The sequence below is a fragment of the Oryctolagus cuniculus genome, chromosome 5, assembly GCF_051225735.1.
Source record: "Oryctolagus cuniculus isolate XC-2025 breed Fujian yellow rabbit chromosome 5, ASM5122573v1, whole genome shotgun sequence".
NCBI classification, from domain to species: domain Eukaryota; kingdom Metazoa; phylum Chordata; class Mammalia; order Lagomorpha; family Leporidae; genus Oryctolagus; species Oryctolagus cuniculus.
Window position 1 is genome coordinate 69,681,371 of NC_142871.1, and position 16,720 is coordinate 69,698,090.

The following is a 16,720-nucleotide window of genomic DNA, read 5'->3' on the forward strand; positions in this document are numbered from 1 at the left end:
GAGTACCAGTTTCATCTCTGATCCTCGTCTCCTGTGAATGCATATCCTGGGAAGCAGCAGTGATGGCTGTGAAGTGGTTGCTACCCATACGGAAGACCTGGATTGAGTATCAGGACCCCGACTTTGGCAGGTGAGGGTGTTTGGAAAATGGACCAGCAGATAGAAGATTTCTATCTCTCTGCCTTTCAAAAAAGAGAAACTATTTTGTCTGTATCATGCCTATAGGACATGGTTCAAAGTGTAATTGATACCGATGTTAACTAAGTGAGGCAGTAAAGATGGCAGAGAGGAGTAAATCTGAAAAGTGAGAGATAAAAATGAGAAAAAAGGTGATCAATTGGAAATGAGGTTAGGGGAATAAGAGAGAGAGCGAGAGTGAGACAAGGATCTATAACAATCAGTAGCAGAATCTGGCTGAGACAACCCAGTAAGGAGGGAATTTCAGGATAAAAGGTAAATTTCAAGATAAACGTAATGTTTGGTTTCTGTCATGTTGGCATACATGTGCCTAGGAGACAACCAAATAAAGATTCTTCACAGGTGGCTGTACATATGTATGTGGAGATCATTAGGAACAACTGAAATTGTATGTTGCTGAGTTTACAGTAGATAGGTTGAGAAAGACATAGATGAGATGACAATTTTTAGGAACAGTCAGGGATACAAACGAGAACATAAGAAGACAGAATAAGACAGTGGCCAACAACACCATTTAAGGAACAAGAAACAGAGGTCTAAAAATATAAGAATGGGAATAATGGCTGAAAAGAAGTGGTAACAAGGAGCAAATGAGGTGCAGAGAATTTTATTTTTTCCTTGAAGAAATGAGTAGTCAAATTTTTCAATTGCTTCATAGAGATGATATGAGGATCATCCTTCTCCCTATGCTACATGAAGAAGGGGAGAGACAAGAACAAGAAAAGAGCCCCATGGAGTGGGACGAGGTGCTGTTTACAGCAGAATTACTTAGTAGTATGTACATGCTAATATACTTAAGTTAACAATAATTAAAATTTAGGAAAGCTGGCAGATTCTGATTATCATCAAGGAATTTACTATCATTCATGGCTTTTATTCTTTTCCGAAAAAGATAAATAGTGTGGTACCAAGACCTACTTTCTTTAGCCCTAGGTATATATTTATTTTACTTTCTGCATAAATGTAAATTTCTATGATTGTTCTGGACTTGAAATTTTATATTTGTCTTAATATTAGTGTCTAATTTTAAATATTTTTATGAATAATTTTAAAATATTCACAATCTTATAATTAGAATCCCACAAATATTCCAAATCATGTTTATGTTTGCTTAAATAGGAGCAAAGATACAAAGTTCTAGCATAATCATATTTGTAGCAACATTAATACCCCAAGATATGTAATCAACTATATCCAAATAATTAGGTTTAACTCATAATTGCTAATTGTATTTATACTTGAAAATAGAAAACACAGTATTTGAAGCTTTGTGTAGTTAGAATGTACAACATATAATCATGTTAGATTGAAATTACCCCACTTCCTGAGATAAAATTGAAATTATTTAGTTCTATGTTTTACAATACAAAATGTTGTGTTACTCAAAAATGAATCTTGTAGGAGTATATATAATATTAAATTGTTTTATTGAATTATTTAATTTAATTTTTTAAAATTTATTTGACAAATAGAATTAGACAGTGAGAGAGAGAGACAGAAAGATCTTCCTTCCATTGGTTCACCCCCAAAATGGCTGCTACAGCCAGAGCTATCTGAAGCCAGGAGCCAGGTGCTTCTTCCAGGTCTCCCATATGGGTGTAGGGGCCCAAGCACTTGGGCCATTTTCCACTGCCTTCCCGGGCCACAGCAGAGAGCTAGACTGAAAAAGGAGCAACTAGGACTGGAACCCAGTGCCCACATGGGAAGCTGGCTCCACAGACGAAGGATTAACCAAGTGAGCCATGGCACTGGCCCTGAATTATTTAATTTAATTTAATTTAATTTTATCCTATTTAAACATAGGTCCAAGACAAAAAAAAAAAAGAATAGTTTTTACCAATTGAGTTTCTGTTTTATTAAACTAACTCCAAAAACACAAATAGATACATCTAGAACACAATATATGAACACCAGAGAAAGTAAAGACGTTGGGTTTTCTTTTTATACATTTTTTTTATTTATTTGAAAGGTAGAGAGAGAGGCGAAGAGACAGAGGAGAGAGATCTTCCATCCACTGGTTCACTCCCTAGATAGCCGCAACTATTGATTCAATGGCAAGTTCTTAAGAGCTACCTAACCACATTTGACCTTGTGTAGAATACTTAATTTTACTGAACGGACATGGAATCCATATCCCTCCATTTTGTAGTTGATCCAGTGGAAGACAGAACCCTGAAAAATCATTCACTGTATGATGAACATTTTAGGGGTAGGGTTATGGGATTTACCACAGTGTTATGGGGATGTGTTGAGAGAGACCTATTCCAGGGTTGGGAACAGAACTCAAAGATGTTTTACAATGCAACATCCAATTCAGGTTATATGTAATAGTGTATACTGTTGTTTCTGGTTGTATTGTGCTTTCTTCATTGTACTTCACAGACACTGTGTTTTTATTTCACAAATTGAAGGTCTGTGGCAACCCTGGATTGAATAAATCTATTGGTGACAGTTTCCCAACAATTTGTGCTCAATTAATGATTCTGCATCATATTTTGGTAATCCTCATGTTTCTAACTTTTCATTATTATTATTGAAACTGTTATGGTGCTCTCTGACCAGTGATCTTTGATGATCTTATTCTAATTGTTTGGGGGCACCACAAACCAGGCCCATGTAAGACAACAAACTTAATTAATAAATTTTGTGTGTTCTCACTGGACCACCAATCATTTGTTCCCCTGTCTCTCTTCCTGTCCTCAGCCTCTCTATTCTATTCCCTGAGGCAAAATATTATTAACATTTTTAACAGTTAATTACCATACAATGGCCTCTACATGTTCAAGTGAAGGGAAGAGCCTTCACTTTAAGCCAAAAGCTGGGGCCAGCACTGTGGCGCAGTGGGTTAATGCCCTTGCCTGAAGCCCCGGCATCCCATATGGGCACCCGTTCAAGACCCAGCTGCCCCACTTCCAATCCAGCTCTCTGCTGTGGCCTGGGAAAGCAGTAGAGGATGGCCCAAATCCTTGGACCCCTGCACCCGTGTTGGGGACCTGGAGGAAGCTCCTGGCTCCTGGCTTCGGATCTGTGCAGCTCTGGCCGTTGTGGCCAGTTGGGGAGTGAACCATCAGATGGAAGAACTCTCTTTCTCTGCCTCTCCTCTCTCTGTGTAACTCCGACTTTCGGAGTTTTTTTTGTTTTTGTTTTTGTTTTGTTTTTTTTTTTTGTTTTGTTTTGTTTTGTTTTGTTTTGTTTTTTAAAGTCAAAAGCTGGAAATGATTTGGCTTAATGAAGAAAACATGTTGAAAGCCCAGAAAAGTCAAAAGCAGAGTTTCCTGTACCAAACAGTAGAGTTGTAGCTGCACAGGAAGAGGTTTAAAGGAAAAATAAAGAGCTACTCAAGTCATATGAATGACAGGAAAGTGAAACAATCTTATCATTTACATAGAGAAAGTTTTAGTGGTCTGGATAGAAAATCAAATCAGGATCAACATATCATAAAACTAAAACCTAATCCAGAACAAGGGCCTGATTTTCTTCAATTTTATGAAGAGTGAGAGAGATGAAGAAGCTGCAGAACAAAAGTCTGAAGTGGGACCAGCGCTGTGGCGTAGCAGGTAAAGCCACCACCTGCAGTGCTGGCATCCCATATGGACGCCAGTTCGAGTCCTGGCTGCTTCACTTCCGATCCAGCTCTCTGCTATGGCCTGGGAAAGCAGTAGAAGATGGCCCAAGTCCTTGGATCCCTACACCCACATGGGAGACTCAGAAGAAACTTGTAGCTCCTGGCCTCAGATCATCGCAGCTTCGGCCATTGTGGCCATCTGAGGAGTGAACCAGCGATGGAAGACTTCTCTCTTTCTGCCTCTGCCTCTCTGTAGCTCTGCCTTTAAAATAAATAACTAAATCTTAAAAAAAAAGAAAAAGTCTGAAGCTATTAGAAATTGGTTAATGAACTTTAAGAAGCCACCTCCTTGGGGCCGGTGCAGTGGCTCATTTGGTTAATCCTCCGCCTGCAGTGCTGGCATCCCATATGGGCACCAGGTTCTAGTCCCAGTTGCTCCTCTTCCAGTCTAGCTCTCTGCTGTGGCCCGGGAGGGCAGTGGAGGGTGGCCCAGGTGCTTGGGCCTCTGCACCTGCGTGGGAGACCAGGAGGAAGCACCTGGCTCCTGGCTTCGTATCAGCGCAGCACCGACCGTGGCGGCCATTTGGGGAGTGAACCAATGGAAGGAAGACCTCTCTCTCTGTCTCTTTCTCTCACTGTCTAACTCTACCTGTCCAAAAAAAAAAAAAAAAGCCACCTCCTTAACACAAAAATGCAAGGTGAAGCAGCATGTGGTATTGTAGAAGCTCCAGTAAGTTATCCAGAAAAATCTAGTGAAACAAATTGATGAATGTGGCTACACTGAACCACACATTTTCAATGTAGATGAACAGCCTTGGGTTGGGAAAAGATGCAACCTAGTACTTTTCAGTCTACAGAGGAGAAATCAATATTTTATTCAAAGCATCAAAGAACAGGCTGCTTACTCTTGTTAGGGGCTATTACCAATGCTCATCTATATTCCAAAAATCCTAGGGCATTTCAAAATTAAATTAAATCTACTCTCCCTGCACTCTGCAAATGGAACAACGAAGCCTGGGCAATGACACATCTGTTTACAAGATGGTTTACTGAACAAGCCCACTGTTGATACCTATTATTTACAAAGATTCTTTAAAAATGGGTATTACTGCTCATTGACAAAGAACCTAGCTACCCAAGAGCTCCTGGTTACCCAAGAGATACCAACTCTGATGGTGCACCAGAGTAACGTTTTCACATCTGCTAACACAATGTCCCTTCTGCAGCCTGTGGATCAAGAGGTAATTTTGACTTTCAAACCTTACTATAATTTGTAAGGTTATAGCTGCTACAGATAGTGATTCTTCTGCAGGATAATTGGCAAAGTAAATTAGAAACCTTCTTGAAAGGATCAACACTCCAAATGCTATTAAGAACATTTCATGATTCATGAAAAGAGGTCAAAATAGCAACTTTAAACAGGGTTTGAAAGAAGTTGATTCCAGTTCTCATGGATGACTTTTAAGTGTTCAAGTCTTCAGTGGAGAAATTGACCTCAGTTGTGGTGGAAATGGTAAGAAATCTATAATTGTAAGTGGGGAACCTGAAGATATGATTGGATGTATACATTATCATGATAAAACTTTAACAGATGTGGAGTTGCTACTTAAGGATTAGCGAAGAATATAATTTCCAGAGATTAATCTAGTCACGGTGAAGGCGCTGTGGACATTGTTAAATTGACAACCAAGGATTTTTCATAATTCTACAGAACTTAGTTCATAAAAGTAAAGAAGGGTTGGAAAGAACTGACTTCAATTTTGAAAGAGTTTCTTATGTGGGTGAAATGTTATCAAATAGCATGATATTCTACTGAGAAATCTTCCATGAAAGAAAGATTGATCAATGGGGCAAATTTCACCATTGTCTTAAAATGTTTTCAATGCCACCCGACCTTCAGTAATCACTACTCTGATTAGTTAGCACCCTTCAGTATTGAGTCAAGTCTGTCCACCAGCAAAAAGATTAAAACTCATCAAAGGCTCAATTACATTGCTTTTTTGCAATGTACATTGCTTTTTTTACAGACATATGTTGCTACACACTTAGACTATAGTATAGTGCAATGATAACTTTTATATGCACTGGGAAACCAAAAATTTTGTATGATTCACTTTGTTTAGATATTCATATTATTGCTATGGTCTGGAACATAGAGTATAATTTCTCCAATGTATACCTGTATGCACAAATGCAAACATGTGCAAGTGTACACCTAGAGACTAGTAAGGATGGAGCCAAACTGAGAGCTTTCCAGGTGAATAGAACAGTATTTTTAGCAACTGCAAAAAGATTAATGGCTGAATTTGAAAGAAATAAGTGGTATATTTGGCCTGAGATATTACTGGAGAAATATAAGGACTAGATTGTATCAGGCCTTATAAGCCTTCTTAAAAAGTTTTGCCTTTTTTCTTAGAGCATCGGAAAGCTATTAACTGGGAATTGAATTGTTCTAAATTAACTGCACTATGAAGACTAGATCAGAGGGGTGAAGAATTGAGAGATGGTTAGTAATCATGAAATAGGAGGTGGTTAGTAATCATGCAGGTGAGAGACGATATTTATTTTTATTTAAGAAGTAGTAGAAAATAGAATAAATGAACAGAAATGAATGAGAGATTATAAAAGTTATATCTGCCAACACTAAGAGCTTGATTGTGGAGCTGAAGGAAAGAAGGAATCTAAGGTCTGCATCTTTCTGAGTTAGGCTGCTGATAGTCAAGAGACATTACAAGCTGATAAACTGTTTCCTTCGGGATTCAGAATTATTTTAAAGATTAATAAAAATAATTTATGTGATGGCAACCACCACAATGCTTAGTGCACTGGTAGCTCATTTTTATAGTTATTTCCATTCCTTTCTATTTTCTGAAGTTCTACCAGCAATTTATTGGCAAAAATGGGAGTAGAATTCCAGGCTTGTGTTTACCAGTCCAAAGTTCTTTGTTAATAGACTGCTGCTCTATAAACAAAGATGAAACACAGGGATATTAAAGCAGATATTCACAACTTATCCTGGAATTGCTTACATGCTGACAGTTATCCAACTTATTTTTAGTTTATATTTAAAATGAATCATATGTTCCAAAATGACTGACAGAAACACAGCTTTGTTCCTGAAGCCAATTCTTTTCCATCACTGTTGGACATCATTCAGAACTATAACAGACTTTGATGGTGTTTAAAAGCATTCATCCACGGAAACAACAAATGCTAATTATCATAAAAAATAAATAGCTCCTGTTAACATCATTTTAAGAATTTCTCCTACTCCAGCACTATATTTCATCTATCATCCCATCTGTTTTGGGGGTAGGAACAAAAACTGGCTGAAAGCATAATTATCATGTATCAAACTGGACAACACAACAAAACAGAAATGAATATAAATGGGAGGAATAGCATACATAATAAATAAATCTGGAAAAGAAAAAGGAAATATGTAAATGAAATGGCACATGTGTATCCTGTGTTAAACAGCAGATACATAAGTCCATAACTAGTTGATAATGCTTATCTTGTTTGGGATGGCAGTGGGGCTCCCATTTCAGTCCACAGTCCAAGCAATAACCAATTTTCCACCTGCATCATCAAGTGCTTGCTTAGGAAGTTTACAAATTTTCTTCAGTAAACACTTTCATTAAAATTTCACTTTGAGAATTTTAAACACAAACAAAAAGACAGAATGTCCTCTTTTATACATTTACAATACATTTCAAAGATTCTTATTCCTATCTTAGAATCAGAAAGAGCATATAAAATAACCAAAGACACCGAAGTTCTCACTCTGAAAAGCACTTTAAATTAAAAGACAAGCGGCAATTAACTTACTACAAATAATACTAAAAACATGAATAATCACATGTCCTAAGGATTAGAAGCTCACCAAGAACTGGGACTTGGTTTCCTTTATAACACAGAATAATGCCCATAACTGTCATAGGCATGTAACAGGTGCTTGAACTATATTTGTCGAATTAAATGTTGCATACAATGGAACATCAATAGACAGTTTTTTCTCAGAAGATTTTAAGGCATATTTACTATATGAATGATACTGTGATGACTCTGTTAGTGTTTATGTTTTATCAAAGACTTTTGAAACCTTAAACAATCTATGTCATCTTCAAAGCAACAAAAGTGGAAAAGCTTATGAAAAATGCTCAGGATCACTAGCCATCAGGGAAATGCAAATAAAAACCACAATGAGGTTTCATATAACCCCGGTTACAATGGCTATCATCCAAAACTTAGAAAGTAAGAACTGCTCACAAGGATGTGGAGAAAAAGGTACCCTGATGCCCTGTTGGTGGGAATGTAAGCTAGAACAACCTCTGTGGATAACAATCTGGACATTCCTCAGAAATCTAAAATAGATCCATGATAAAATCCAGCCATGCCACTCCTAGGAATATACCCTGGGGTGAAATCAGCATGTGAATGTAACTCTTTCTGTACGCCCATGTTAATAGCAGCTAAATTCATAATAGCTAGAATATGGAATCAACCCAAATGTCCACCAACCAATGAGTGGATAAAGAGAATGTGGTATATATACACAATGGAATACTCCTTAGCCATAACAAATAATGAAATCCTGTTTTGCAACAAAATGGATGCAACAAGAGACCATTATGTGCAATGAAATAAGCCAGATGCAAAAGACAAATATCAAAGGTTTTCTCTGATTGGTTGTAGCTAATATATACAGTACAAAAAACAAAAAACAAACAGCATAACTTATATTGAGCAAAAATGACATCTTGTGATTTGAATGCTGTCTATAACCTGCATAACAGAGATCTATCTATCTTTTACTTGTAGAGCTCTTTGTTTAAAGGAACACTGGAACTTGTGATCATAAAGTAAATTGAAAGTGTGTTATCAGCCCTGTCCTGAAGTGCTGGCATCCCATTAGGGCGCTGGTTCTAGTCCCGGCTGCTCCTCTTCCGATTCAGCTCTCTGCTATGGCCAGGGATAGCAGTAGAAGATGGCCCAAGTCCTTGGGCCCCTGCACCCGCATGGGAGACCTAGAAGAAGCTCCTGGCTCCTGACTTCAGATCGGCGCAGCTCCAGCCATTGCAGCCATCTGGGGTGTGAACCAGCGGATAGAAGACCTCTCTCTCTGTCTCTACCTCTCTCTGCAACTCTGTCTTTCAAATAAATAAAATAAGAGAGGGAAGAGATGTACAATTTGGGACATGCTCAAGCTGACTTGCCCCAAATGGTAGAGTTAGAAACACACCAGGGGACTCCAATTTAATCCCATCAAGGTGGCATGTACCAATGCCATCTCACTAGTCCAAGTGATCAATTTCAGTTCACAATTGATCATAATGAAAGGACTAAGAGTCAAAGGAAGCACATAAATAAGTCTAGTACCTGCTAATACTAACCGATAGAATAAATAAAGGGGAGAGTGATTTAACATGGGAAGCGAGATACTTAGCAGACTCATAGAATGGCAGATGTCCTAAACAGCACTCTGGCCTCAGAATCAGCCCTAAAGGCATTCGGATTTGGCTGAAAAGCCCATGAGAGTATTTCAGGCATGGAAAGCCAAGACACTCTGGCAAACAAACAAACAAACAAACAACAAAAAAAAAACCTAAATGAAAGATGTCTGTGAGTGAGATCCCAGTGGAAAGAACAGGTCTTCAAAGAAGGAGGTACCTTTCTCCAAAGGGAGGAGAGAATCTCCACTTTGAATATGACCTTGTCTAAACAAGATAAGAGTTGGAGAACTCAAGGGGCTTCCATAGCCTTGGAAACTCATGACTGCAGCATAGGGAGATTACTGATGCCATAAACAGGAGTGTCAATTTGTAAAGTCAACAACAGGAGTCACTGTGCACTTACTCCTCATGTAGGATCTCTGTCCTTAATGTGCTGTACATTGAGACTTAATGCTATAATGAGTACTCAAACAGTATATTTCGCTTTGTGTTTCTATGGGGGTGCAAACTGTTGAAATCTTTACTTAATGTATACTAAACTGATCTTCTGTAAAAAAAAAAAAGAAGAACTTATCAATTCCCACCTTGACTCTCACTGGGATTAAACATGACAATAGGTCTGATCTGATTTCATCATCATTTAAAAAATCATCTATTATTTTTCACTTTATGTTTGTGTGGGAGCAAACTGTTGAAATCTTTACTTAATGTATGCTAAACTGATCTTCTGTATATAAAGAGAATCGAAAATGAATCCTCATGTGAATGGAAGGGGAGAGGGAGTGGGAAAGGGGAGGGATGAGGGTGGGAGGGACGTTATGGGGGGAAGCCATTGTAATCCATAAGCCGTACTTTGGAAACTTATATTCATTAAATAAAAGTTAAAAAAAAGTAAGTATATTATCATAAAAAAGTTAAAAGTAAAAAGTAAAGAAAAGATGAAGGAAGGAAGGAGGGATGGAAGTAGGAAAGTATTATTGCCTTCTTGCAATTATGTCTATGAAATTCATGAAATATGTTTCTATATATTAATACACCTTAAAATGTAACAAAAATATGTTCTAAAATAGTAATCTAAACTATTTTAATAAATTCTGTATGACTTCAGACTCCATTAGAAGTATATAAATGTAATTAACTGACTACATATGTATCTAAATTTTCAACACTTTTTATATTTAGAATACAAGGTAAAGAAGTGTTAAGTTACATAAGGTAAAGAAGGGATAAGCTACATAACATATGAATGTTTACTTTACAACTGTGTCATGAACGGACCATAAATCCCATTATCATTTCATTTGATCACTCAAGAATGGCGATAGAAAAAAAAAAGGGACACACATACATTCACATGCAAACAGCATACTGAAGAAAGATCATATATCCACAAAAACTGTTCATTATTCTTCCAATGAGAAGTTTTAAGATAAGAAATGAATACAAGATATCCATGTGCTATAATATGTATATTTACATATACATGTACATATTTTATGTTTGTATGCATGCATATGTGAGGATATATATTAGGGCAGCATTCACCTGAGTTACATCAGAAGAGAGTGGAGAAGCAAACAACCTATTGATTCACAATACATGTGTATCCTATTTCTATATATGAACATCAATAAACACAAGTGGACCAATTTGTAATGAGGATGCTGTGAGTAATTATATTACACAAGTCCAGAGAAATCATTCACATAAAACCTACCTTCAAAATCGACTCATAATGTTGTATTAATAAAACATACTACAACACCTTTAATAGATCTAGTAAGAGCCAAATGACACATCAATGGTATTCAGATTATTTTTAAGGACTTTCCTTGATAATTTCTCAGTTATAATTATTTATAAATATTTCACAATTTTTAAATAAGAAAAACAAAATTACTCTATTAATTTACCCTTAGATTCACTCTTATTCCAATGACAATATAACTCCATCTACCCTGTTCTTCTGAAAAAGTTCCTGTCAATTTTCAGATCATCAGTTTGCTGACAACAGATCTGCACAGAGTTTTAATCCAGTTATGCCTTATTACCTTTTAGGGATTGGTTCTAGCATGCTCTACAGATATAAAATCTGAGGATGCTAAAGTCTCATGTATAAAACAGTGTCATATGTACATACAAGCTATGTACACCCTCTGATCTATTTTAAATCATCACTATATGACTTACAATACTTAGCATAATGTAAATCCTAGGTAAATACTTGCTATGCTGCATGGTTTAGGAATAATGACAAAGAAAACTCTGTACATTCTTAATATAGACAACATTTTTCTTTTCTGAGAGTTTTCTTCTGTGTTGGCTGAATCAGAGAACATAGTGCTTAGGGGTGTGGAGGGCCTACTGTACTGCCTGCTTGAGCAGAGTATGCTCCTAGTATACTTTAATAGAATTTAAATTCACGTTAATTTCCATGTCAATGTAAATATGACAGTATAGGGAAAAGTCCTAAAGTAAAATGCTTTTGCATTCTAATTTGAAAAGCACTAATTAGATTGTTGATAAGCATCTTGAAGTGAACTCAATTAACACTCTATAGCAAGTAAAACAGGATGCAGTTTGTTTTACCAATACAGCTGCCAACAGAAACTAGAACTTTATTTTTACTGTTTAATTTCTTATATTTCCCTGAGACTTCCTTTTTTAATTGGCAACTCAAGATAATTATATATATAAAGCAATAACTAATTAAAATAAGAAAGCACAACAAAATTCATTGAAATATTCTTTTAATACAACAATGTTCTATTTTCTAAGCACCTAACTGGTATCTACAGCAAAACTACTCCAAAACTTAAATCTTATGGGTATTGTGTTGTTCTATATTCGACAAACAATGTTACTTCGATGCACCTCACATGTATACAGTTTAGTATTTTTCATATGTGTTCTTTGTACCTACACAGCTAGATAAAATGTTAAGGGAAATTCTGAGTTTCTTGAAAAGTTTCACTGGTGGTCAATTACTAAATTTTGCTTTGGGAAACTATCCTGAACACAAAAGAAAAATTATTTGAATAAATATTTTGATGTTATATTTCATACTATCTCTATAGTTCAAAGAAGCTAATAATTCATAGGAAAAATACTTATTTTACAAATACAGAGACAGAGTATATTATCTAACTGTTTTAATTTGGATGAGCAAAATTACAGTTACTGTTTGATTCTAAACAGCTTTCCATGCATTAACTTAACTTCAAAACAAATCAAACAAGAATACAGTAAAAATCTGGAATGTGCTTCAGATAATTTTCTATATTTTAGATATAGCCCAAAAAAGCTACTGATTTTTCTTACCAGTGCTGTCATCATATACAACAGTGACGGTTTTCCACTTGAAAAACTGCACCAAGTCTAAAATGGCACGGCTGAGTGAAGAGAAGTCTGGGTAGAGACTGACATAGAAGGAATCTTTGTTGTCTGACACCTGGTGCTTCCAGCGGGTCTGTATGTGGGGAACCCCCAGAGCATTGCAGATGGACTGCACTGCGTTTGCTGAAGAGCTGTGTGAAGGGCCGAAGATGGCAGCCACCCCAAGAGACAGCTGATCACAGGCTGAAGAGGAGATAGAAGTCTGTCAATAATGAGAGGAGACATGCCAGTGTGCCAAAGATACCACATTATTATTGCAAACCCAAAGGCAGCATCCAGAAGAAATATTTGTTTTTCTTTAATAGAACATTTGAATTTCATCAACTTTGCATTTTCCCTGACCCTGACTATTTTCTATTTATTACAAGGGAATTGGTTCACACAGATGCATGCAGCTTAATGTTCAAGTAATTCTGTAAATAACATCAAGGGAGAAACAAAGGGGTAGAAAGAGGGGAGTAATATTTTTGAGAGGAAAGTATTCATTTTTGGAAAAACAGGTTTTATTACAAGGATGGAATAATAGTGTTGTTTTAAAATTCAGTGGTCATCCTTTATTCATTCAAATTGTTAATGAGAAGCCATTTGCTCCACCTTCCCCATGCAGCTAGTTATGGCTACACACAATAAGATATTTACAAATATCTAATGATAGAGGTGAGTCACGCACACAACCACCATGGAAAACCTGCTGTGACACTTAGGTTATTTCCATATGGAGTAATATTAAGAAGAACACACCAACAATACATGTAGTAATTCAGAGAGGTATACCACACTATAGGTTGCACAGATTAATAAATAGACTGTCCAAACTTGAAATTCCATGAGTTGCATTGAAGCAAATAATGAAGTTTGGGCCTAAAAAGTGAATAACTATTCGAAACATGAAAAATTAACTATCTGAAGACCTGGCCTGTGGAATAACCTTATGTTTGTTTTATTTGTCTGGCAAAGGGAGATTTAGGTTAAAGGACTAGAAGTGTTTCATGAATTTTGATAGAATTTAACATTTTAAAAAAATGTTAAAGTATGAAATTTCTAAAAGTAGTCTTTCCCCCAACAGCCCATGATTTGTACATCACAGCAAATATTTCCTAAGGGCTGAGTAGGACTGTTGTTGAGATTTAGGCATAGTGTGGTATTCTGACTTAATATCCCCAAAATGGATATATATATATATATATATATATATAATTATCTGGTGTTTTTCCTTAGTTTTCTGCCTAAAATACAACGCAATGAATGAATTCCTAAGCATAGAGTTGTTTAGTAATTAAGTAAATTTTAGTTTATTTCAAAATTCAATTTGATGTAAATAAATTGATTTTGAATATACAGATTCTTTATGTTAGATGGTGATTGGAATTTTGAATCAGTAGAGACTGGAGTCTAAATTTTATAACTAATGTGGGATTTTAATTCATACACATTGAGAATAAAAGGTTTTCCTTCACTAGAGTTCTGCTAAATTAGAAATTAGGAAAAATTAAAAACATTTTTATGTTATTTAGAATTTTCCTAAGTGCATTTCAAATAAGACTTATAATTGTTAGCTATAATTGAGTCATGTAAAAATAGCATATAATTCAAATAGTAATCTAAGTGCTAATACTTCAAAGTATTCATTGGTTGCACAAAACAGTAATACCTAGTAAATGTATGAGAGAATAGGAGTGTCAGGGAAAAGGTCAAAATTTAACATTTAATTTCCTACTATTTTCACACCTTAGATAAAGTTTAAAAATTAGAAAAATGTCCAATTTATTTTTCAATTTTAAAAATTAATTAAATTTATTTAAGTAATTTAGTTATAAAAATGTCCAATTTATTTTTAATTAATCATCATATTATATATATATATATATATAAACACTTACTGAGCTCAGGAGAGTCCAAAACTATATTGGCCTCAGAATGGCCTTTTACATATTGCTATAAGAAATAAAATCTCAATTATAAGACTTTCAGAAGACATGATCCCAAGCAGGACGTTCACTTTTTCAATATCTCTCAAAGAAAAATACTTAAAGACTAACTTGAGCTTTTTCTAGCTCCAGATCAAAGTTAACTGGTTAATTGCATTTTCAATGGGTTTTTAATGGGTAACAGCCCTTTAAATTCCTTATAATATATCGGAAACCAGATGACTTATCATCTCATAATGTTGCTCAGGCATTCCCAGAATACTATCCTTTTTGTTGTCTGAATATTCTAGTATTTTTAATCTTATTCCTTTGAAGTCACCACTAAGAAATTTATTAATATTTTTTCTATACTGCACTTACCTCCCATATTATTTGGTCTAAATGCTTTTATTAAAAGTAGAGCTTCTTCTTGCTAATGAAAACAATCATGAACTATGTCACTAATCAGATGCATTTGCCTTGCAGTTAATGACTTATTTTGCAATTATGATGACAAATATAGTATTTTGCAGTAACCTTTAACCTTATTTTTCTAGCTTTGAAAGCCTTTCATGACCCTGACATAGCTCCAAAATTTAGAAACTTGCTTATATTCATAAAGATTTGAATTCAAAGGGCAGGCAGAATATGGCTTTGATAAACACTAGTTAGCTGCTGGGGGAAAAAAGAGTACTTTCATCTCAAGCAATATTGTACCTTATCAGCTTCCATTAATATTAATAACCTTCCTTAGACTAAATCTGTATCAACTTAGAATTATAAATAATTATGTGCATTTCCATCAATGTAAGACAGCTGGTAAAACAATATTAGCATTACAGAAAGGCAAACATTGCTGAAGATATTTTAGGACAAATGCTTTGTAATTTCACTTCTTTGAGAAAATGTTTATCATGAATTTGAATTCCTATTCTTTGAATGTCAATTATACAAAACAAAAGATCACCTACATATGTAAGAAAAGATTACCTACGTGAAACTATGGAAACCCTCTTCATACTCACTACTGACACTGCTGTTTTCTCCCTCATGTATTAATACTGAACTCATTTTTCACAAAATTATTTTCCTATTCTTTTTTCTAAAAAATATTTTCAACAGAATAAAATGAAGTTTATAAAATATGGTTATTCCTTCATGTAATCAATTTTTATATCATTAACCAATTATTTTTCAGGACAATTAGAAACATAAACTGGTTAAGAAAATCTGAGAATGGAATACACATAAACTATGGTTGTTCAAAATTTTCCAATTAAGTTTTAACATTATAAATCCACTTGGAACCACAGAATTTTCTAGGTAGCTATCTCAACACTACAGTAATAATATAGCAGGGTTGACATATATGAAATAAAAACTGTTAAGAATGGATTGAAAAATTGAAAACAATTCACTGATATCTATTATTTTATTTTAGTCAGTTCTTGAAAATAGGAATAGCTCAATAACAAGACAGGATTACCAGTGGGGGAAAGTGTTCATGTCACAGGTCTAATTGCATTTTATGTCATAATATTTTTTCAACAGATTACATTACTGTAGTTTGTAAAATTTATGTGCATTTTGAAAATAAATCTTTGTATGCAAGATTCTTAACAACAATTTAACAACATGTTGATATTGACAAATCTCTTGAGAATACCTTGGAAATTTGAATTCTAGAAAGTTAAATACATATCAATTACCTTTCTTAGATGCTTCGAAACTGTCATAGAGGTTTATCTTCTGGGTGTCATAGGTTAGGGTGGTATTGGGCAACAATGTTCTGTTTCTGTTGATTGTGTTCACAGCGAATCTGAATGCAAGTTCCTCAGCTCCCATTGGGCCAGATTCCACATATTCAAAAATACCACCTGGTAAAATGAAAGAGAACAAGCACACAATTCTTAGCAGATAGAGAAAACATCAGAAGCATTTTATATTAGGTATGCCTTTGCATTTGTGCAATTGTGAGACCCAAGCATTTGGGCCATCTACTGTTGTTTTTCCCAGGCCATCAGAAGGAAGCTGGATCAGAAGTGGAGCAGCAGGGACACAAACGGGCACCTATATGGGATGCCAGCATTGCAGCCTGTGGCTTTACCTGCTATGTAGTCACAATATTGGCCTTGAAAAACACATTTCTTAAAAAAAAAAAAAAGCACAATAAAGGAGATTAGCTCATTGAGTTCATT

General features: G+C 35.3%; 1 protein-coding gene across 7 annotated transcripts in view; it reads right to left on the minus strand.

The window, feature by feature from the left end:
• Positions 1–16,720, minus strand: part of GRIK2 (glutamate ionotropic receptor kainate type subunit 2) — a 736,860-nt gene that overhangs the window by 464,587 nt on the left and 255,553 nt on the right. For 6 of the 7 annotated variants that reach the window (XR_011388963.2, XM_017345301.4, XM_089332818.1 and 3 more), the window contains exons 3-4: positions 16,232–16,399; positions 12,541–12,798 (exon numbers count right to left, since the gene is read on the minus strand). Coding sequence is in view for 6 of the 7 variants with exons in the window: in XM_017345301.4 (XP_017200790.1) it covers positions 12,541–12,798; positions 16,232–16,399 (426 nt within the window). In the remaining variant the exon portion in view is untranslated. Of the gene's footprint in view, positions 1–12,540; positions 12,818–16,231; positions 16,400–16,720 lie in introns of those variants that run through there. The other variant, XM_051855437.3, reaches the window with a different exon arrangement.